The 24,729-nt window shown below is 40.8% G+C and overlaps 1 protein-coding gene across 3 annotated transcripts in view; it reads right to left on the bottom strand.

The window, feature by feature from the left end:
- The window catches only part of CHAF1A (chromatin assembly factor 1 subunit A), a 1,619,257-nt gene that overhangs the window by 245,429 nt on the left and 1,349,099 nt on the right, over nucleotides 1-24,729 (bottom strand). For all 3 annotated transcript variants that reach the window (XM_044090585.1, XM_044090587.1, XM_044090586.1), the window contains one exon: nucleotides 4,107-4,368. In XM_044090585.1, the coding sequence (XP_043946520.1) occupies nucleotides 4,107-4,368 (262 nt within the window). The remainder of the gene's footprint in view (nucleotides 1-4,106; nucleotides 4,369-24,729) is intronic.

Genomic DNA, 24,729 nt, shown 5'->3' with positions numbered 1-24,729 from the left:
CCTCCTCAGCATTAGCACCAAATAATACATCCTTTTGTAGAGGGGCATCTAGTAATTTAGCTTTGACATGATCTGGTAAGGTTTGTTCCTTGAGCCAGGCATGTCTACGTATGACTGATCCTGTAACAGCAGCTCTACATGAGGCCTCTAGAGCATCAAAACCACATTGCAAGGTATGTTTACCCACTTGTTCTGCACTATGCATCAAATCCTGCAACTCCAAGTCTGGTTGTTCAGGTTGTGACATTTTACTTCTCAATTGTGATAACAGAAACTGTTGGTACTTTAGCATATGGAACTGGCAGTTTAATGCCCTCATGGTTAAGGTGGCCGAGGTATATACCTTTTTTCCCCACCTTTCTAAGGATCTGGAATCTCTCTCGGAAGGTAATGGATTCTTAGCAGTGGAGGCCTTAATTCCCTTGGGGCCCTGTGAGATAGATTCTGGGTCAGCAGCATGGCTTTTGTACAGAAATTGGTGTGAGTCAGGAACCCGGTAGTACCTGTCAGGCTTGACTGGGGCTGGAGGTAAATAATCCGGGTTGAGGCAGGCCTCCGAGTACACATCATCTAGTATGTCGAAGACAGGAGGTATAGCCAGAGGCCTGTGCTGAGGTAGCAAGAGAAATTCCCTAAGCCTTTTCTTGGAATCTGAGTACTCTTGGCCTTCCCAGTGGAAGTGTTCCCTTAAGGTATGCAAGGTTTCCCCAAATGAGTAATCCTCTGGGGGGGGATACAGAGGGAATGGACTCCTCTGCATCAGAATCTTCAAAAGGGGAGTAAGAAAGTTCCTGTTCATCAGAGTGCTCTGATATAATGGAGGCCTGATCAGAGGAGGGGGATTCTTCCTCCACTCTGGGCCTTTTGTCCGGGGGGGGGGGGTTGAGAACCCCTGATAAGAGTAATTAAATCCTCAGCCATTTTAAGCATCTGTTTTTTAGGCATGGGGCCTGTGTAGCTGGTCTCTTAGAATGCATGGCTGCTTTAGACTTAGTGAAAGCCTTGATGGAAAAAGAAGAGGAAGGTCTGAAGACACCTTGAGAGGAGGCAGACCTGTCTACATTTTGAGATTTACCACCAAGAGTGGCTTCGGTATCTGTAGTCGGGGTATGGGCCGAGAAGCCTGCGACCTCGGGCACAGAAGACACCGCCAATGAAGTGTCGTCAGTAGTCAGGGGCTGCGTAGGCGCCTCGCTGAGAACCGGACCACCTGTAGTCGGCTTTGGCGTGGTGTCGGTAGAGGCTGCGGACCTCGTGTGTCGGTCCTTATCTTTGCGCTTTTTAGACAAAACTAGAGTCGGAGTATCCGACATAATATAGTTACATTTTTTGCCAAAATAATGCTGGGCGAACTCCGCCAGACGCTTAATGGTGCGTTTGTTGAATGTAGCACAAAAACGACAGACCGACACGTCGTGGTCAGGGCCTAAACAAGGAATACAGAGGGAATGAAAATCCTTATGCGGTATTTGCTTCACACATGAAATACAATTATTAACTTTGTCTGACATCGGTCTGCGGCAAGAAAAGTTTCCCCAACGGGGTACTTAGCTTTCAAGAAGACTTCGGTTGCAAAATTTTCGTAATTTCAGGAGCTGGCCGACCGGCACTTGTGAACTGCTTCTGCTTCGGGCACCACGCGGCAAGAAAGACTGAAGAAAATGGCGTCGGCTGGTTCTTTTATACCCCTGTCGCACTGACGTCAGGGAAGAAGCGACGACAACCGACGCCGGACCTAGACTTTGGAATTCGGCTGACCGAGGACCTGCCTGACGGCAGTAGAACCCATCTGTTATGACTGGTGGCTCCCCATTTAAGCACCATGTTCAATAGCAGCCTCACATCAGGCTTTGTGCCCACTGAATGGCGCACAGCAACAGTTATCCCACTCCACAAAGGGGGAGCCACCACTGATCCTGGGAACTATCGACATATTAGCCTGACGAGCCTGGTCTGCAAGGCCATGGAATGCATCATCATGGAACTCGGACATTGGTAACCTCCAAACTCTGGATTCCACCCAGTTCGGGTTTGTAAAAGGCAGATCATGCCTCCTGAACCTGATCAACTTCTTTGAGGCAGTTACCAAAGCCGTAGATGAGGGTAAGGTGGTTCACACAGCCTATCTTGACCTCGCCAAGGCTTGACACCATCCCTCATTCTGGAATTATAGCTAAACTCACTAAACTAGGTATAAATCGGGACGTCACAAGATGGGTTGCCAACTGGCTCACTGACAGAACCCGCACTGTAAAAGTTGCATACTTCAAATCTGACCTCAAAGCAGTGACAAGTGGAGTACCACAGGGTTCCGTCCTGGGACCTCTCCTGCTTGATATCTACTTCTCTGAAGTACAGGCTAATACAGAAGGCCTCTGGCTAACAAAGTTCACAGATGACTGCAAACTAGGAGCCATAGTCAAGTCCCCAAATGATGTGGACATCCTACAGAAGGGCCTCACTGAGACAGATGCCTGGTGTCAGAGCCATGGCCTCAAGCTCAATGCCAAAAAGTGCAGTGTCATCCCCTTTGGTAAAACCTCTGTATCCATGAACTACCACATAGGCAGCAATCTATTTAACACCGAATGCGTGATAAGAGACCTTGGGACCCAGGTGGACAGCAGTCTCTCCTTTGATAGTCAACGCCACAGTAGTCAGGAAGTCCTTCTACATGGCGCACCTCATCATAAAATGTTTCGCATCAAAGAAAAAAAAGAGAGGTCATTGTTCCCCTCTACTCGACACTCAGACCCATTATAGAGTACAAAGCCCCTTTTTGAATGTACCTCGCATGACATCTGCAGCAGCTGGAAAGGCCACAGAAGTACCTCACAAAGAGGATTACTGGCCTCAAACAAATGCCCTACATTGACCGCCTCAAAAACCTCCAGCTTTACTCCATAGCTGTATCGCCTACTCAAGAGGTGATCTCTGCCCAACATTATAAAGCTATGTCAAACCCAGAGCTGTTGGACATGCTACACCTAAAGAAATCCCAATCCCTCCGAGCTACACGCACTAGGGACCTAAACCTCGTCACCACAATAAACAGGACTTCCTATACCCTGGAACAGGCTACCCATCTATGTCAAGCAAAGTTCTTCATTAGCACTCTTAAAGAAAAAATCTTGAGTGGATGGGAAATAGGAAATACACCCCCAGGGATCACTTCTGTGTGTCTGCTCGACAGTAGCACAAGAAAATAACTATTGGGTGGTGTAAGCCAGGGAACCTTGTTGGCTAGGCTTACATAGGCCCTTGGGCTGATAACCTAGTACCTACCTATGAACATCTACAGGAAGTTAGCCATAATCACCAGGTGTTTATTTCAAAATGATACAACTAATAAAACAGTAAATCAATAGGGCTAGACAACTGCATTCTTACCACGAAATGTGGTAAAGAAAAAGTGTCTAGCAGTGAGCTCACAAGTGGTGCCACTCATACTGCTCACAAGTGGTGCCACTCATACTGCTCACAAATGGTGCCACTCATACTGCTCACAAATGGTGCCACTCATACTGCTCACAAATGGTGCCACTCATACTGCTCACAAATGGTGCCACTCATACTGCTCACAAATGGTGCCACTCATACTGCTCACAAATGGTGCCACTCATACTGCTCACAAATGGTGCCACTCATACTGCTCACAAATGGTGCCACTCATACTGCTCACAAATGGTGCCACTCATACTGCTCACAAATGGTGCCACTCATACTGCTCACAAATGGTGCCACTCATACTGCTCACAAATGGTGCCACTCATACTGCTCACAAATGGTGCCACTCATACTGCTCACAAATGGTGCCACTCATACTGCTCACAAATGGTGCCACTCATACTACTCACAAATGGTGCCACTCATACTACTCACAAATGGTGCCACTCATACTACTCACAAATGGTCCCACTCATACTACTCACAAATGGTCCCACTCATACTACTCACAAATGGTCCCACTCATACTACTTAGTTTGCAACAACTTAGTACTTTCCACACAAGGGCTCAGAGACTAAAGCAGTTATCAATGCATGCACATTAGAACAATGAAATAATGTCCAAATGGATTCATAACATTCCTCCATGCTTATCTTACTTTGCTCATCCCTCTTGGCTCTCCTTATGCAAGCTTCCTGAATTTGTTCTTCCTCTATTAAGTTAACTTCGAGTATACAAGCCGTGTACTGCTGTAGAATTTTGAACTCAGAGCTCTGACAGTTCTTGGCATTACCCTCCCATACACAGCCAATTACCACAGGTTGCAACACACAAAGTTTCTTCTCTTTCGTCATAAGCTCGTCCCACTCCTTCGCTTTAAGTTTCTGGCGAATTTTCTGCTTCTCAAGATCCCTACATTCCTGTATGGTGTAAGAAAAAAAAAAAATTACAAAGCCAGGTTTCTGCATTACTATGTCACACACAGATTTGTAATGCCAACTTGTAGAACATAAGCAATGAACAGCACAACTTTTGACTAGTCAGTTTCACCTGTAAAAGCTTTACTCTAGCAGCACATATTACAAACATCAACTTTATTTATCCCTTCGATAGGGACAGTGCCAAACCTATCAGCATAGCTTAATGCAAGTGCATTTCTTTAAAATAGTAATTTGTCTACACAAGTCTCATGTACATAATGCACTTTTATTTTATTTATTTTTTATTTTACATTTGTTGACCGGGATAGTCCAACTGGATGCATGTCCATTTTCAGCGGAGGCCCGGGGAGAAAAGCTCCAAGGGTTAGCAGATACAGCATTACATAATACCAGCATTACATATTACAGACTATTTACAGAGATTACATAAGTAAGCAAGTTAAACGAGTTCCACAGGTTAGAGTTAATCCTGAGCGCAAGTCAGGATTAAATTAAATTACACAGTAAACTGGTTAACAGATTTTTACACATTCTAGAGAGAGTTAGCCAGGCTTGATACATTGACATAGCCAGTTAAGTGACAAATGTTGTTTGAGTCTAGTTTTAAATTGACCCAAGGTGGAAAGTAAGGTAATATCAGCTGGAAAAGAGTTCCAGGATCTACTTACAGAGTTTGCAAAGAGTGAGTCACCGGCTGTGTTATTAATTTTGCTAGTCTGAATTAGTAGTTTGTTAGAGGATCGAAGCGGTCTAGGATTGTTATAGGGGGTGACAATATTTTTAAGAGCAGGAGTATTGTCCGGATTATAGAGGATTTTATAGGCCATAATCAGTTGGTTATACTGGATTAGGCTGGGTAGTTCAAGCCACCCAAGCTGATTTAGACTGATGCAATGATGTGTCCTAAAAGGCAGCCCAGTGGCAAACCTGGCAATGTGGTTGTAGCAAATTGAGAGTTTAAGGACAGTCTTGTTTAAATTCGACAGTAGAGGGGATGCAAACAGAAGGATTGAAAGAAGGTGAGTGAGCTATGGCAATTTTAGCTGGAGGGGTTAAGGAAGGCTTTTATTCTGTAAAGTGACCCTAGTGTTTTATTGATGGTTTTGATAGTTTGGTTAACATGTAGGTCGAACTTTAGATTATTGTCTGTAATGACACCCAATAGTTTTGTAGAGGGGTCAGGGGGAGATTATTGTGCCATCACTTGAATTTATGGTAAAGGTGAAAGCGGTAGACCTACGTGTTGGTGAAAATAACAGCATTTTAATTTTTTTGGGATTTAGGATCAGACGACGTTCAGAAAGCCAGTTTTCTATTGTATTAAAGGTGGTCTGGGTAGCTGACCATAACTCTACTGGAGATGTGGCCGAGCAAATCAGAGTAGAGTCATCAGCATATTGGATACAGCTGACTTTTGGGATGACAGTATAAAGGTCGTTAATGAAGATGGAGAACAGCAAGGGCCCTAGTATAGAGCCTTGTGGTACTCCAAGGGTGTTAGTTAGAAGGTTAGAGAGTTTGTTCTGCCAGAGGACAGCCTGCTGTCGACCATTCAGGTAGGATTGAAACCACTGAATATTTGCAGGGTGTGGATTAAAAGTTGGTGATCAACCATATCGAATGCCTTGGAAAGATCCAAGAGGAGGGCTAATGATATATAATTATTGTTGCGATTATGGTTTATGGTGTTGGTAAAGGCTAGGAGGGCTGAAGTAGTGCTGTGATGAGGACTGAAGCCATGCTGAGTGTCTGCCATAAGGTGATTCTGGATTAGGTGGTGCATGAGTTGTCTATGAATACATTTTCCATAATCTTTGCAAGTGGAGAGAGTATAGCTATTGGCCTATAATTGGAGAATTCAGTAGAGCTGCCTCCTTTGTGAAGGGGGATTACATAGGATATTTTCCAGATGGTGGGAATTTTAGCTTCTACTATGGTTCAATTGATTAGTATTGAGACGGGGTAAGCAATAGCATCAGCTGATTTTTGTAGGTACTCGGCAGGGAGCTGATCAGCAGAAAGTGTAGTGGGTTTTAATTTTTTGATCAAGGTACGGATAAGTGAAGTAGCGACTGGTTGGAAGCTGAATGCGTGTAGGTTTCTAGTGGTGCTACCTTTCAGGACCAGGGGAGCTAGGAGGTAGTTGGCTAGCTAGGGCTTGAATTGTCTCAGTAAATAATCGGTTAAAAGTGTCAGAAACACCTTCAGGGGTTTTATCAATAGTAGCAGCAGGGATTGGGGTTGAAGTTTGTCCAGGATGTAGTAGATTATTTAAACCTGCCCAAAACTTGAGGGCTATTTTGATTTATTGTCTGTAAATTACAGTATTGTTTTGTCTTGTAAAATTGATTTTTTGGTTTAGTTCCTGGATTGCATGTATTTAATGTCATCTTGAGGGTCTTTAGAAGAACGCCATGAAGCCCATGCTTTGTTTCTAAGGGTAATTTTGAGTTTAGACAATTTAGAAAGCCATGACACAGTTTTTGCCTTGGTTCTCTTTGAACGAACAGGTGCATGCAAATCAAGGATCTCAAGGAATTTGTTGTTAAAGTATGCTACTGCTTCCTCTAAGGGGAGGTGTTTTAGAATAGACCAATTACATGAGTTTAGTTCTTGTTGGAATTTGGCAGGGTCAAAGTTTTATTGTATCTAATCTTTCTGAGTAAGGGTTGTTGGGAATTAATGGTTTTGTGCTTAATTACATATGTGAGGAGGTGATTGCTTAGGCCATCAAGAAGGGTACCAGAGGTGTACAGTTGGGGGTGACTATATGAGTACCCAGTCAAGTATGCTTTATTTTTGGTTGGGTTTACCTATCCTGGTAGGGGTGGATATAATTTGTGTAAATGCATGCAGGTTAATATGGGTGGTTGGGGATTCTGAGGAACAGGTGCCCCAGTCTATGTTAAAGTCTCCAAGTAGTAGGGTTTCTTGGGGGTAGTGACATGATAGCTAGTGCAGGATATCTTCAAGTGTAGATATATTGTTACCTGGTGGAATGAACATACAGATGGTATTAATGCATTTATTTTTATCAAGTTGCAATTTGGTGGCAAAGAATCTGAGTTATTAATCTGAGGTGGTTGTATTACATCTATGGTGACATTCAACTCAGATTTATAGAGTACAGCTTCCCCACACCCTTTCCTCGAAGCACGATCCAGCCTGTGTATGTTGTACCCATGTGGTAACACTTCATTGTCTTTAGTGTTAGGGTTTAACCAGGTTTCAGATAAACAGAGAATCTCAGGGGAGTGGACATCCAGAAGTGCATGCAATTCATGTACTTTGTTATTAATGCTTCTAATATTGAAATGACAGGCTAGGAGAGAGTTAGTTGGCCTATTAATTGTAGGTTTGTAGCTTAGATTGCAAGTAGAGAGGGTATGTGTATCTGAAGTGGGTAGGCCAGGGTTGGGATGAATATCACCACCAAGTATTAGGTTGAGTCTACTTGGTGATGAACTTCAGGAATTTGTTTATTAGTTTGTGGCAGTATTTGGATCTAGAGCTTATGTGTCTGGGGTTGAGATGTCGATAGACTGAACAAGATGTTAGATAGGATCTGGTACTGTAAGTATGGTTGAAGGTGGAAGGATTTACAGCTGGGGTGATAGTATGGCCTTTTGGGACCTGAAATCCTGTGAGAAACTGGTTTTCGTACAAGGTAAGGAGGTATGGTGTGAACAAGAGGTAGTAAAGAGGAGTATATCATTATATGTGATTCAGCTAGTGAGTTAAGGAACTGTTTTACCTGGTGATGCAACACCAGAAGATAGAGTGGTGAGGTAAAGGTACTGGAAGGGGGATGGGAGAATGACAGATGAAAGCTAATAGGTGCTATTAAAATGTAGGTAGAAGAATGGAGGTTGGTGGAATTATCCCAGATGAAAGTAGATAGGATCTAGAAAGTGGGGGAGTGGCTATAGTACTATAAATTTAGAGGTACTGGGGGCGGGAGGGGAGCGAAGAGAGCCCGAGCATAGCGGGGCTATTGCAGTTTACAAGGTTTCCTAAGGTGTCCTAAAGCTATAAGGTAAGTATTATAGCTCTTAATGTAAGAGTCAGTTTACTTAACTTACTTGGGAAGGAGGCAAACACTCAAGTAGAAAAAGAGAGCCCTATGGCTGACCAATATGGTGACCTGCTTAATTACATAGCACTGTAAGCGAAAGCTTAACAAATGCTTTTTGTGTGCAACCTACTCAGCTTAAATGCTGAGAGAAACTGATTGCAGTCCTGTAGACACCGTTTTGTAGGGAACTGTAGAGTTCAACTAGAAAAACAGAGATTCTAGGGTACGCATGAAGGCAACAACAGGCAGTTATTTTATAATACATTCAGAAAGGTTTGGTGGGGGGTAAAGTAGCATACTTCAGAATGAACTAAGATTTATAGCTAAGAAACCTAAGCAAGAGAGCAATGCAGTAAATAAACACTTGCCAGATTTTAAAGATATACCAGAAAAACACTTAACTCACATTTTCAGTTCTATTAGTGAGGCACTTTAATTACATCACTTTCGTTAGCCTTATTGGGTACATTTTCCTGGGAAAATGATGTTCCACAGCGTCTGATCGTAAAAACTCCTCAGTACACTACAGCAACCCAAATGGGATATGTCAGTCCTAAAAAAAAGTGTACCTTTTATGACGTGGGCAAACTGAGCAAAACTAATCAAATACCTGAGAAATTGGAAAATGATCCTATTTAATTTTCCAAATAAACAAACTGGACTGCGGAATGATAACCTACAAGAGCCAAGTTATTGGACCGCAATACCAGACATCTTATTGGCAAAGGTGTTTAGTTCACAACTCAATTATCACTCCTTAGTGGCCAAATTATTTCTTTTTTTTTGTTAACTTGGTTAGTACAGTAAACAAAGGACCTTTAATGGGCACAAAACAGTTGACAAGAACAGTAAACAAAATACATTTACAGGCAGTCAGTGCAGAGGATTAAGGTGATCAGCCATTAACAAGAAGACAGAGCAAACATTACATTTACAGGCAGTCAGTGCAGAGGATTAAGGTTATCAGCCATTAACAAGAAGACCGAGCAAACATTACATTTACAGGCAGTCAGTGCAGAGGATTAAGGTGATCAGCCATTAACAAGAAGACCAAGCAAACATTACATTTACAGGCAGTCAGTGCAGAGGATTAAGGTGATCAGCCATTAACAAGAAGACCGAGCAAACATTACATTTACAGGCAGTCAGTGCAGAGGATTAAGGTTATCAGCCATTAACAAGAAGACCGAGCAAACATTACATTTACAGGCAGTCAGTGCAGTGGATTAAGGTGATCAGCCATTAACAAGAAGACCGAGCAAACATTACATTTACAGGCAGTCAGTGCAGAGGATTAAGGTTATCAGCCATTAACAAGAAGACCGAGCAAACATTACATTTACAGGCAGTCAGTGCAGAGGATTAAGGTGATCAGCCATTAACAAGAAGACCGAGCAAACATTACATTTACAGGCAGTCAGTGCATAGGATTAAAGTGATCAGCCATTAACAAGAAGACCAAGCAAACATTACATTTACAGGCAGTCAGTGCAGAGGATTAAGGTGATCAGCCATTAACAAGAAGACCGAGCAAACATTACATTTACAGGCAGTCAGTGCAGAGGATTAGGGTGATCAGCCATTAACAAGAAGACCGAGCAAACATTACATTTACAGGCAGTCAGTGCAGAGGATTAAGGTGATCAGCCATTAACAAGAACAGTGGACAAATTACATTTACAGGCAGTCACTGCAGAGGATTAAGGTTATCAGCCATTAAGCCTGTTCCTGTAGTCCAGGATTTGATTCGCTTAGCCACCATTTACCTAATGTGAAGCACTGAAACCCTCACTTAATCGGGCAGTACTCCGGGACAACTGGGAAATATGGCTAGGCTTCTACATGGTCTCCTGAACTGCAAGTACAGCAACTGTCTATAAACTATCCACACATCAATGGACAGAAGATGCCCCCACAAATTGAGTAGATACATCATCTGTTGACATAGCCTGAGCACTGGAGCTGCAGGTGTCACAAAGTGGCCTACAGTGAGAATATCAGCAGGATGCACAGTAAAGTACAGTTTTGTACCTACCATAAATGTAGATGTCCGATAGGTATGCATCTGCAGTCATCACATATGGGTTGTCCTGCCTCAGGCAGCCCTTCGGTCAGCCGGATTCCAAAGTCTGGGTCCGGCGTCGGCTGATGTCGCACTTTCCCCGACGTCAGAGCGCCTGGGGTATAAAAGCATCAGCCGACGCCATCTTTCTCAGTTTTTCTTGCCCCAGATGCCAGGTGCCCTCTAAGGAAGGCTAAATTTGGAGAGATGCATTTAAAAATCCAAACATGCACAATAATATAAAAACAAATACACCAAAATAGATACCCCCAGCTAGCTATTAGAGGGGTAAGTACCCAAGTAATACCACAGAGGGGAAGGAGGGAGAGTAAACCTGACTGCAGATGCATACCTATCGGACATCTACATTTATGGTAGGTACAAAACTTTACTATGTCCTTCAAGGATGCATCTGCAGTCATCACATATGGGTAGACTACCATAGCCAATCTGGGGGTGGAGGAACTATGTAAAGGATGGTGTAGCTAAAATGCCCTGCAGGACTGCCGAAGCAAAGCCTGCTCTGGACCTGGAATATAAAGGTAAATTGTAATGCTTGGCAAATGTATGCACGGAGCTCCATGTAGCAGCTTCTAAAATGTCCTTGGTAGCCACCCCTCTTAAGAAGGCTGTGGAGGTGGCTGTGGCTCTCGTGGAATGAGGTCTAATGCTAGCTGGCACAGTTTTTCCATGAAAGGAGTAGCAAAAATGAATGCAATTCCCTATCCATTTTGAGATTGTCTGTTTGGAAATTGCTTTTCCTTGTGTACCAGCAGCATATGCTACCAACAGCTGGTCAGTTTTTCTGTAACCTTTAGTTCTGTCCAAGTAGTAGCGCAACTGTCTGCGTATGTCCAGAGTGTGCAGAAGTTTCTCCCCTTTGTTTTGTGGATTTGGAAAGAAGGTAGGTAAATGAATAGCTTGATTTAATGAAACCCTGGATACCACCTTTGGCATAAATGTAGGATTGGTTCTTAGTGAAACTCTGTCCTGATGAAAAATAAGAAAAGGCTGTACTGTCATAAGAGCCTGTAACTCAGATACTCTTCTTGCTGAGGTTATGGCCAGAAGGAAAGCAGTCTTCCAAGACAGGAACTGTAGTTCTGCAGATGCTGCTGGTTCAAAGGGAGGCAGTGTTAGTTCCAACACGAAGTTAAGGTCCCAAGTAGGTAGAGGTGGTTTCCTTGGAGGATTGATGTTTTTGATTCCTCTTAGAAACTGTCTTAGGAGAGGATGAGAGAAGACAGGCGGATCAGTATTGTACTCTGCTGAAATTGCTGAAGCATGAATTTTAATGGAAGAGTAAGACAGACCATTGTGGAACATTTCTGCCAAGTATTCCAGGATATGTGCCATGCTCATCACTGTCGCATCTAGGCCCTTTGCGGTGCTCCAAGTGCGAAATCTTTTCCATTTTGCTGAATATGCCTTTCTTGTGGAAGGCCGGCGAGCTTCCATAATAATATCTTTCACTCTCTGGGATAGCTTGTCCTGAGGAGGAGTCAAGGTATTCTCCAGGCTGTTAGTTGCAAGGTTTTCAGGTTGGGATGCAGAGTTTTGTAATTGTGCTGTGTCAGCAGAAGTGGCCATAGAGGAAGAGGCCATGGTTTCGTACGTGACATGCTCTTTAATAGTGGGTACCAGTGCTGTCTTGGCCAGTCCGGAGCTATCAGAATCACCTTTGGCTGCTCTGTCCTGATCTTCAGTAAAACCTTGGTCATTAATGGGAGAGGTGGAAATGCATACACTGTTAGAGATCTCCAGCTGAAAGAGAGGGCGTCCACTTACCATGCTTGTGGGTGGTATGCCCTTGAGCAGAATTTCTTCAGTTGATTGTGGGGGGAGGCAAAAAGATCCAAGTCCGGTCTCCCCCATGATTGTGTTATCTGTAGAAAGATGTCTGGGTGCAGCATCCATTCGTGTGCATCCATGATATTTCTGCTTAAGCTGTCCGCCAGTATATTGTCTTTCCCTGGCACAAACTGGGATTGTAGCTGTATATTGAGTTTCAAGGAAAGTTCCCATAGATTCATTGTCAGCCTGCAAAGAGGATAGGAATGGGTGCCTCCTTGCTTGTTTATGTACCACATAACCGTGGTGTTGTCTGTCCTTATTAACAAATGGCCATGATGCAGAAAGGGTTTGAAGGCTTCGACTGCATGTATCACTGCCAGCATTTCCTTTTGGTTTATGTGCATGCATAGCTCTTTTTGTGACCATAGACCTTGAATGCATCTTCCCTCCATGTGCGCTCCCCATCCGTGGTCTGAAGCGTCTGTTGTAATGGTTTGGCTGGCTATTGGTTTGCTGAAAGGCAGACCCCTGGTTGACTGGCTTGCTTGAGCCCACCACAGAAATTCCTTTTGAAGGCATGGAATGAGTGGTATCAAAGTTTCCAGGCTGCGACTGTGCTGAGTCCATAAACTCCTTAGGTACCATTGTAGTTTCCTCATATGTAGTCTTGCTTGCGGAATCAGAAGTATGCAAGAAGCCATGTAACCCAGGGCTTGCAGGATTTTCCTTGCAGTCAGCTGGGTTTGTCTTGTCAGATTTTTGAAGTAATCTGGGAGTTGACTGTTTTTCTTCTGTGAGGAAGGCCATTTGGGTGGTTGTATCTAGATCTGCACCCAGAAAGGTTATTCTTTGGGATGGAACAAGTCTTGATTTGTGAAAGTTGACTGTATATCCCAGGGCCTGAAGTAGGTGAATGGCATAATTCAAGTGTTTTACCAAAGTCTGTTGGCTGTCCGCTTGTATAAGACAGTCGTCCAGATATGGGTATATTTGCATCCCCTGAAGTCTGCAGCGTGCAATTACTGATGCCAGGCATTTCGTGAATACTCTGGGTGCAGTAGATAAGCCAAAGGGCAATGCTGAGAATTGATAATGCTCTGACCCTGCAAGAAATCTGAGGTGTCTTCTGCAACTTTGTCTGATATGGACATGCAGGTATGCCTCCTTGAGGTCTAGAGTTACCAGCCAAGACCCCTTGCCCAGCATGGGAAGGAGCTGCTGTAGAGTCAGCATTTTGAACTTTGGTACAATAAGATAAGTGTTCAGTGTGGAGAAGTCGAGAATAGGCCTCCATTGTTTTTCTTTTCTTGGAACAAGGAATAGTCTGGAATAAAATCCTTGGCCTTGTTCTGAGAGAGGAACTTTTTCTATAGCTTTCACTTGCATTAAGCTGGAAATTTGTTTCAAAGCCTCTGCCGTTTGATTCGGTGGCAGGTCTGGCATGCCCTTTCTTTTTGGTAATGTGTGGAAATGAAACCTGTATCCTTTGTCTATTATTTGTAGTGTCCATTTGTCCCTTGTAATACTGTGCCAATTTTCTGAAAATAAAGAAAGCTTTCCGCCCAAAGGTGCTTCCAATTGAGCCCTGGTTGGCGGTGTCAAAGTAAAGTCATTGAGCCTGTCCTTGTGCAGCAGTTGAAGGTCCTGCATTACCTCTCTGGTTGGGAGGCTGCCATTGACGTCCTCTGTAGGAGCCTCTAGCTTGCCCTCTACCTCTGGCACGCCTGTTCTTGCCTCTCTGTGTCTGGAAAGGACCAATTCTTGGAAGGCCAATTCCTGCTGAACCTTGGTGGTTGTACTTGGAGAAAATCTTTGACTGTTTGTACTGATTTTGCTTTTTCTTCAAATTTCTTTAGTACCTCCTGAGCCGTGGAGCCAAATAACTTTTGCTTTTCCAGTGGAGCATCCAGCAGCTTTGCTTTAACATGGTCTGGCAGAGATTGTTCCTTCTGCCAAGCATGCCTACGTATGACTGCGCCAGTCATAGCTGACCTACATGAAGCTTCCAATGCATCATAACCACATTGCAAGAAATGGTTGCTAACCTGTTGAGAGTTATGTACCAGATCCTGAAGTGACTTGCGGTCTAGGGGGTCAGGAGAAGACAGCTTTTTATGCAATTCTTCTAACAAATACTCTTGGTACTGCATCATATGAAATTGACAATTTAATGCCCTCATAGAAAGAGTAGCAGAAGTATACACTTTTTTGCCCCATCTCTCTAAAGCTCTGGACTCCCTTTCAGAGGGGAGAGGATTTTTAGCAGTGGCAGCTGCAACCCCTTTAGGGCCCTGGGAAATAGTTTCTGGATCTGCAGAGTGGGCCTTGTAAAGGTAAATATGTCAGTCCGGGACCCTGTAGTACCTATCGGGTTTGGCAGGAGCCGGAGGAAGAGAATCAGGGGTTGTGCTAGAGTCAGAGTACACATCATCAATGACATTCAAAACAGGAGGAATAGCTAAAGGCCTATGCTGAGGCAAATGTAAAAAGGTCCTTAATCTTTTCCTGGAATCAGAAAATTCCTGGCCCTGCCATTGGAAATGCTCTCTCATGGTGTGTAGTGTTTCCCCAAAGGAAAACTCTTCAGGAGGGGAGGCCGAGGGAACAGATTCCTCTGCATCAGAATCCTCGTAGGCCGAATAAGCCTCCTCCTGGTGGTCCGAGAGAGTAGAGCCATCAGAGGCCTCATCTGAGGAGTGGGGATCAGAGGGCTCAACCCTGGGCCTTTTGTCTGGAGGAGGTTGCGAGCCCCTGTCCGGATAAGGTTGAGAGCCCCTAATTAAGGAGATAAGATCCTCTGCTAAGCTTAGAATCTGTGAACCAGTAGAGGGTCCCTGAGGGATAACCTTGGGAGGCAAAGCTTTTGAAAGTTTAGCAGCTTTAGCCCTGGAGAATGCCTTAATGGACATGGATGCAGGAGGCCTGGCTGCACCACGTGCTGGTGTAGATTTGTCTAAAGGAATGGTGTCGAAAGGCTCCTGGACACCAGTTTCTGTTGGCATTTCAATAACAGACTCGGCCGGGGCCTCCGGGACCGAGGTAGTCGGTTGAGCGGTTTCGGTAATTGGAAGTACCAATGACTCTGTTTCAGCCGAGACACTCGCGGTAGGCCTGGCCGGGGTTTCAGCCGAAACCGCGGTCCACGTGTGTCGGTCCTTGTCCTTCCGTTTCTTAATTAAATGAGAAGTCTGAGTCTCCAACTGCATCTTATACGAAAAACTATCCCCAAAAAATTCCTCTGCAAACTCCGCCCAACGTCTAAGAGAACGTTGATTGAAGGAAGCACAGGCTGAACAGGCCGAGACTTCGTGGTCTGGGCCTAGGCAGGGGAGGCAGTAAGAGTGGAAATCCTTATGAGGTATTTGTTTCCCAATTATTAACTTTATCTGACATCGGCTGAGGCAAGAGAGAGTCCCCAACAGGGTACTTAGCTTTTTGAAGTCTTCGGTAGCTGAATTACAGGAGCTGGCCGACCGGCACTTGCGAACTGCTTCTGCTTCGGGCACCATGCGGCAAGAAAGACGGAGGAAGATGGCATCGGCGGATGCTTTTATACCCCAGGCGCTCTGACGTCGGGGAAAGTGCGACATCAGCCGACGCCGGACCCAGACTTTGGAATCCGGCCGACCGAAGGGCTGCCTGAGGCAGGACAACCCATATGTGATGACTGCAGATGCATCCTTGAAGGACATCAAGGGAAAGCAGCTCCCAACACTTCTGGTTCCGAAGTAAATGGGGTCAACAAGTGAGCCTGTTAACTCTGGCAAAAGACAAAAGAACAAGACCTTTGCAAGCTGACAATGTTTACCTCCTAAAAGTGAGGCACCAGGGAAAAGAAAAGTGTAGCACCCCCCCCCCCGACCTTGCTAGAAGCTTTATGAGCTTCCATAAGGGTATGCGGCTGACAGACCAGACTGCAGTTGTGACTTTTGTATTGTTACTGTGAGCCTGGTGTGTCAGACCTCTGACAACATACTGCTCAATACCTACAAAGTATTGCACTCTTTCTTCATACATGACCCACAATCCTTCAGTACTATACTATATGCAGAAATACCTACAAAGTATTGCACTCTTTCTTCATACATGACCCACAATCCTTCAGTACTACACTATATGCAGAAATACCTACAAAGTATTGCACTCTTTCTTCATACATGACCCACAATCCTTCAGTACTACACTATATGCAGAAATACCTACAAAGTATTGCACTCTTTCTTCATACATGACCCACAATCCTTCAGTACTATACTATATGCAGAAATACCTACAAAGTATTGCACTCTTTCTTCATACATGACCCACAATCCTTCAGTACTACACTATATGCAGACAACACACACTTCCAAGAATCCAGCAAAGCTTACAACACTCTCCAAACCAACTTCTAACAAATATGCAACTGAGCAACCTCCAACTTAAACAGCCTTACGATCTTTGTAACAAAAACCAAGATTATCACTCCCATTACTCACTCTTAAAAGGATTCCAACAGCATTCCCAGTGTTACCTGGGACTGACCTTGGAGCCATGCCAAAACTTTTATAGGCACACCATTATTTCCAATTAAGTACACAACTTCAGCTTTAATGAATCACCCACCTGCTCATACCCATAGTCAGAAACATGCTACCACCTAAATCGTAGTACAGTTTACCCATATTATGCTATCAGTCATCTAACTATTTATAAGCTACGGGCTAGTGAAAGTAGGATTTGCAGATTTGTTACCCTACCAAACGCAAAAAGCATCACGATGATGAGACTTTCAATGACTCCTTCTTACCAATACTGTCCTATCTAAAAAGCATCACGATGATGAGACTTTCAATGACTCCTTCTTACCAATACTGTCCTATCTAAAAAGCATCACGATGATGAGACTTTCAATGACTCCTCCTTACCAATACTGTCCTATCTAAAAAGCATCACGATGATGAGACTTTCAATGACTCCTTCTTACCAATACTGTCCTATCTAAAAAGCATCACGATGATGAGACTTTCAATGGCTCCTTCTTACCAATACTGTCCTATCTAAAAAGCATCACGATGATGAGACTTTCAATGACTCCTTCTTACCAATACTGTCCTATCTAAAAAGCATCACGATGATGAGACTTTCAATGACTCCTCCTTACCAATACTGTCCTATCTAAAAAGCATCACGATGATGAGACTTTCAATGACTCCTTCTTACCAATACTGTCCTATCTAAAAAGCATCACGATGATGAGACTTTCAATGACTCCTTCTTACCAATACTGTCCTATCTAAAAAGCATCACGATGATGAGACTTTCAATGACTCCTTCTTACCAATACTGTCCTATCTAAAAAGCATCACGATGATGAGACTTTCAATGACTCCTTCTTACCAATACTGTCCTATCTAAAAAGCATCACGATGAAGAGACTTTCAATGACTCCTTCTTACCAATACTGCCCTATCTAAAAAGCATCACGACGATGAGACTTTCAATGACTCCTCCTTACCAATACTGTCCTATCTAAAAAGCATCACGACGATGAGACTTTCAATGACTCCTTCTTACCAATACTGTCCTATCTAAAAAGCATTACGATGATGAGACTTTCAATGACTCCTTCTTACCAATACTGTCCTATCTAAAAAGCATCACGATGATGAGACTTTCAATGACTCCTCCTTACCAATACTGTCCTATCTAAAAAGCATCACGATGATAAGACTTTCAATGACTCCTTACCAATACTGCCCTATCTAAAAAGCATCACGATGATGAGACTTTCAATGACTCCTTCTTACCAATACTGTCCTATCTAAAAAGCATCACGACGATGAGACTTTCAATGGCTCCTTCTTACCAATACTGTCCTATCTAAAAAGCATCACGATGATGAGACTTTCAATGGCTCCTTCTTACCAATACTGCCCTATCTAAAAAGCATCACGATGATGAGACTTTCAATGACTCCTCCTTACCAATACTGTCCTATCTAAAAAGCATCACGATGATGAGACTTTCAATGACTCCTTCTTACCAATACTGTCCTATCTAAAAAGCATCACGACGATGAGACTTTCAATGGCTCCTTCTTACCGATACTGCCCTATCTAAAAAGCATCACGATGATGAGACTTTCAATGACTCCTTCTTACCAATACTGTCCTATCTAAAAAGCATCACGATGATGAGACTTTCAATGACTCCTTCTTACCAATACTGCCCTATCTAAAAAGCATCACGATGATGAGACTTTCAATGACTCCTTCTTACCAATACTGTCCTATCTAAAAAGCATCACGATGATGAGACTTTCAATGACTCCTTCTTACCAATACTGCCCTATCTAAAAAGCATCACGATGATGAGACTTTCAATGACTCCTTCTTACCAATACTGCCCTATCTAAAAAGCATCACGATGATGAGACTTTCAATGACTCCTTCTTACCAATACTGCCCTATCTAAAAAGCATCACGATGATGAGACTTTCAATGACTCCTTCTTACCAATACTGCCCTATCTAAAAAGCATCACGATGATGAGACTTTCAATGACTCCTTCTTACCAATACTGTCCTATCTAAAAAGCATCACGACGATGAGACTTTCAATGACTCCTTACCAATACTGTCCTATCTAAAAAGCATCACGATGATGAGACTTTCAATGACTCCTTCTTACCAATACTGTCCTATCTAAAAAGCATCACGATGATGAGACTTTCAATGACTCCTTCTTACCAATACTGTCCTATCTAAAAAGCATCACGATGATGAGACTTTCAATGACTCCTTCTTACCAATACTGTCCTATCTAAAAAGCATCACGATGATGAGACTTTCAATGACTCCTTCTTACCAATACTGTCCTATCTAAAAAGCATCACGATGATGAGACTTTCAATGACTCCTCCTTACCAATACTGTCCTATCTAAAAAGCATCACGATGATGAGACTTTCAATGACTCCTTCTTACCAATACTGTCCTATCTAAAATAGTACAAGTTTACTGCTCCAGTGAATAAACGGTTTGCAATATGAGAACAAAACAGTTTAAGAAACTTCTCTGTGTGGAAAATTTTCAGTCCATATATTTCTAGTTAATCACTGTATATTAATCAGATAAGACAATAGTAGTAGAAGTAGCAAACGTAAACTCGTCTTAAATCAAAACAAAAAGTAATAGAAAATATATAATTGTACAGCATTACTAAGTATTCAAAAGTAATCCAAGCAAGGAAGGCAGTCTGTTTCCAGTCGAAAATCCTTTATTAAGTGCACAGACAAGCGATCCAAGTAAAACAAAGAGAGTAATAATTTTCTCACAAGCTTTCTAAATATATATATACTTTTTATCAGGCATGGGAGTGGTTTATTGTGCTGTAAAACAAAGTGTTATTGGTACACATGTTAAATTCACATCCCTTTCCCCATCAGTGTGACATTCGAGCTGGTCCTGCCCTACCTAGTAGCCGTCATAATAATATAACCCTTATGTACTTTAAATAAAATTATATAATGTGGTACCTCTCATTTAACCAGATTATTAAGTCTGTGATTTTATCCAATACAATATACTACATGGCTGGAAATGTATCAACCTTAGTTCATTTGGCAATCAAAAATATATATATAAATATATACATATACATTTTGCATGTAAAAATCAATTTCTATTTTCATAACCTATTGTTAACAAAGATCGCTTTCGTCCTTCTAGACTTCTTCATGTCTGTATACAAGAACCCTAAAAACCTACATAATTGTATAATTAGTTAGTATTGTTATGACACATCATTTTGAATAAAGTGGAAAAAACAACCAGTAAAAAATAAATAAATAAAAATAAGAAAAAATGTATGTATGATGATGGAAACAAAATATACACTTAAATTTCAACTGATTTAAAATGGTATTTAAACCAATTTGTAGAATAAAATAAAATACAATTGGTCATGTAAACAATGTGGCAATTTTCTAAGTTCCAGTGCACTTTTAATTGAACAGTAGTAGTTTAGTCCAGGCTTCCTAAGAGAGTTCAGCTTTAATTGCCACATGAGTTCATGTTTCTCCAGAATATTCGGGATGTCTCCAAGATCACCCATGTTTATGTGATCCAAGATCTGGAACTTAAAACCTGTGCGTCTTTTATGAAGAGAACGGTATTTGGCTAGTGCATTATTTTTACATCCAGAGCAGATTTCTGACAGATTACATGAAATGAGAACAAACTTGCACTTTAAAAACACCTACGATGAAAGTCTCCAGTTAGTCGAACCCCCCCCCCCCGACACCATCAAAGATCAGTTTTCTCCAAAATGGGTCCTGTATCTGTACCACCTGATAAAAGAAACTTCTCTATCGGCATTCAAATCTACTTTAACAAAACGTTTGGGAAGAAGCCACTTATACCGGTTTTCATGGCACTGGATAATCCAGTCTCACACCATCAATCTTATCTAAAATGTTTACGACATCTGTTACTGTACAACTTGTCAAACTAAGTAATCAAAAACTGTAACTAGCGTAACAAATGTAACTTCTATTTTTGTGTACCATTGTGTTTACAATATTGTAATCTGCTACAAGTGAAACCTTCTCTGCTGTGATCGTGTTCCATTATTTATGGCCTCACAGCTGCTCGAGCTCATGTCACAACTGAAGAGAGTCAGACCAGGTCACTTAGCTGGTTAACAAATACAATATCCACTGCAGCCTTATATAGTGGGAAGTTAAAAAAATCTAATCAACTGGTGGTTTAAATAAATCAATAATGTGACAAAAAATACTATACAACAGATCTAAAACGCCTCATATTAAACACTGCATCAATAATACCCATAAGGAACTACAAGCTACTATACGGGCTGACAAGACAAAGTTGAATTTATCTTCATTCTTCCACGCCAGATCCCAAGAAAAGGTTCACAGAACCCTAGTATACCCACTTCCTTGCCTAATCACCTAGGTATTTCCCTCAATTATCAGAGGTCCGGCTGTTCACTTGTCTAAATTTTTGATTTTATTTAATGCACCCATACCCCAGTGTGTTCCTAGAATAAAGTTTCTACTATTTTGGACATTATTAGGAACTGCACGCAAAACAGTAACTACAAATTGGAAAAGCAAGACTTCTCCCTCAAACAAGGAATAACCACTGTACTGAATGCATAGAGAAAAGAATTGAAAACCACCGGGAACAGCTTACTATAGGCAAAACCATCCAATGCGAAGGAGACTAATTACAGAGAGCACATCCAAACAAACGTAGGGAGCACTTTTGTGTTACTATGAACGCTTCTTCAGAATTGATTCTAACAAGAATCCAATGTAAATACATCAAGTTAATGCAATGAGCTGCTATTCAGCCAATCATGTTACTGCTTTCAGTTAAAAATCAAATGTCTAATGCATTCATTACTTTGTCAAGATAAAAACTTAATTTCGATTAACAGCTTTCATAAATATATATATATATATATATATATATATATATATATATATATATATATATACACACACACAAACATACATAACACTATGCATGAATTCTTCATAGAATATTCTAATGATTCAGAACATCTCTATTATGTAGATAGGTACAACTCTTTCCTTCGGCTTTTTCTGGTTAAGGGTCGCCACAGCGCAAATCCGGCCCGCTAATGATTGGCAGTGGATTTTCATGGTGCCAAGTTGCCAGCCCAACCTTGAAAGAAGGCGCACACATTCACGCAAGCACCTACCTGCAGGTCTGTAGATCGGTACAACTAATATATACAAAATGTTACCATTTAACTCTTATAGTGAAAATAAGTCAATATATTCAAAGTGTCACCAGATGGCAGCATAACTTCATTTTCAAAATCACATAGCATATAAATGTCTAAAACTTGTATTTAAAAACTAAATATGAAACCATTCATTGTCTATTAACCATGTAAAAAGTTAATTTACAAAACGCATAATATTAACGCCCCTTGATATTTAAAACATTTACTAAAAACAAAAACAGACTTTCTATAAGCATTTCTATATGACAGCCTGACATTACAGAATCAGAATGCTAAAGATGGTATTAATTGCATATCTATATATCTATAAACTGAGTAATGTATAAAATATACTGTATACTACCTCCATATATAAATATAACAAATCAGGTATGCTACTAAAAGCAAAACCTTATATATATATATATATATATATATATATATATATATATATATATATATATATTTTACACAAATTATAAACTAATGAAACCATCTTCTTTCGGCTGTTCCCGTGACAGGACTAATATTTTAATTTGTTCAAATAGCTAAGGGTTAAACTTCTATTTGTACAAGTTACCCACTCTCCTTATATATCAAAGGAGTAAGTTATGAACTTAATGATTGAATGGTCTGTCTGCCAGGAAGGGTTTCAAAGAAACTTTTCATTAAGTCCATGCCCTTTATATGCTTGTAGCTTCAGAATCCATTTATTTTCTTCTTTTTCTGTGTGGTTACGAACATTCCCTAATCTGATGTTTTTAGTAATCAATTCTATAGCTAAGATGACGAACTTACGGGTCAGGTCATTATTAACTGTATGCTTGGCTAACGTATTTTGATAGTCTTCTTTATGGATAGCATATAAATGATCTCTGACCCTTTCACGTAAAAGTCCAATTCGTCTTACCGATATAAAAGGAAGTACATTTCTGATATTGCGCCAGATAGACAAAATCATATGATTTGCAGTCCACATAGAGTTGAAATGTATAGACATGCCCTCTGTCTGGATGTTTAAAGACATTCCCATTTGGCATGTATAAGCATCGATTACAGTTTCTACATGCAAATGTTCCTTTCCTTTCTGATTGTACACTGTATGTCTTGTTCTTATAACACAGCAGTCTTTTCAAGGACTTGGTATTCTTATAGGAATATTTCAGTTGAGCCCCTACTATGCCTAGGTTCCTCTTACCGGCAGTCAAAATGCTCAAATGGTTCCTCACTATTTCTTGTATTTTATTATTATTAGTACAGGGAATAATCAGTCTATTAATGTGTGATGATGCATTATTTCTTGTATTTTATTATTATTAGTACAGGGAATAATCAGTCTATTAATGTGTGATGATGCATTATTTCTTGTATTTTATTATTACTAGTACAGGGAATAATCAGTCTATTAATGTGTGATGATGCATTATTTCTTGTATTTTATTATTACTAGTACAGGGAATAATCAGTCTATTAATGTGTGATGATGCATTATTTCTTGTATTTTATTATTACTAGTACAGGGAATAATCAGTCTATTAATGTGTGATGATGCATTATTTCTTGTATTTTATTATTACTAGTACAGGGAATAATCAGTCTATTAATGTGTGATGATGCATTATTTCTTGTATTTTATTATTACTAGTACAGGGAATAATCAGTCTATTAATGTGTGATGATGCATTATTTCTTGTATTTTATTATTACTAGTACAGGGAATAATCAGTCTATTAATGTGTGATGATGCATTATTTCTTGTATTTTATTATTACTAGTACAGGGAATAATCAGTCTATTAATGTGTGATGATGCATTATTTCTTGTATTTTATTATTACTAGTACAGGGAATAATCAGTCTATTAATGTGTGATGATGCATTATTTCTTGTATTTTATTATTACTAGTACAGGGAATAATCAGTCTATTAATGTGTGATGATGCATTATTTCTTGTATTTTATTATTACTAGTACAGGGAATAATCAGTCTATTAATGTGTGATGATGCATTATTTCTTGTATTTTATTATTACTAGTACAGGGAATAATCAGTCTATTAATGTGTGATGATGCATTATTTCTTGTATTTTATTATTACTAGTACAGGGAATAATCAGTCTATTAATGTGTGATGATGCATTATTTCTTGTATTTTATTATTACTAGTACAGGGAATAATCAGTCTATTAATGTGTGATGATGCATTATTTCTTGTATTTTATTATTACTAGTACAGGGAATAATCAGTCTATTAATGTGTGATGATGCATTATTTCTTGTATTTTATTATTACTAGTACAGGGAATAATCAGTCTATTAATGTGTGATGATGCATTATTTCTTGTATTTTATTATTACTAGTACAGGGAATAATCAGTCTATTAATGTGTGATGATGCATTATTTCTTGTATTTTATTATTACTAGTACAGGGAATAATCAGTCTATTAATGTGTGATGATGCATTATTTCTTGTATTTTATTATTAGTACAGGGAATAATCAGTCTATTAATGTGTGATGATGCATTATTTCTTGTATTTTATTATTACTAGTACAGGGAATAATCAGTCTATTAATGTGTGATGATGCATTATTTCTTGTATTTTATTATTACTAGTACAGGGAATAATCAGTCTATTAATGTGTGAT

This window comes from Protopterus annectens, chromosome 13.part0, assembly GCF_019279795.1.
Source record: "Protopterus annectens isolate FY-2018-M chromosome 13.part0, PAN1.0, whole genome shotgun sequence".
In the NCBI taxonomy this organism is placed as follows: Eukaryota; Metazoa; Chordata; order Ceratodontiformes; family Protopteridae; genus Protopterus; species Protopterus annectens.
The sequence above is the reverse complement of the archived record's forward strand: the minus strand, read 5'-3'. Positions and strand labels throughout refer to the sequence as shown.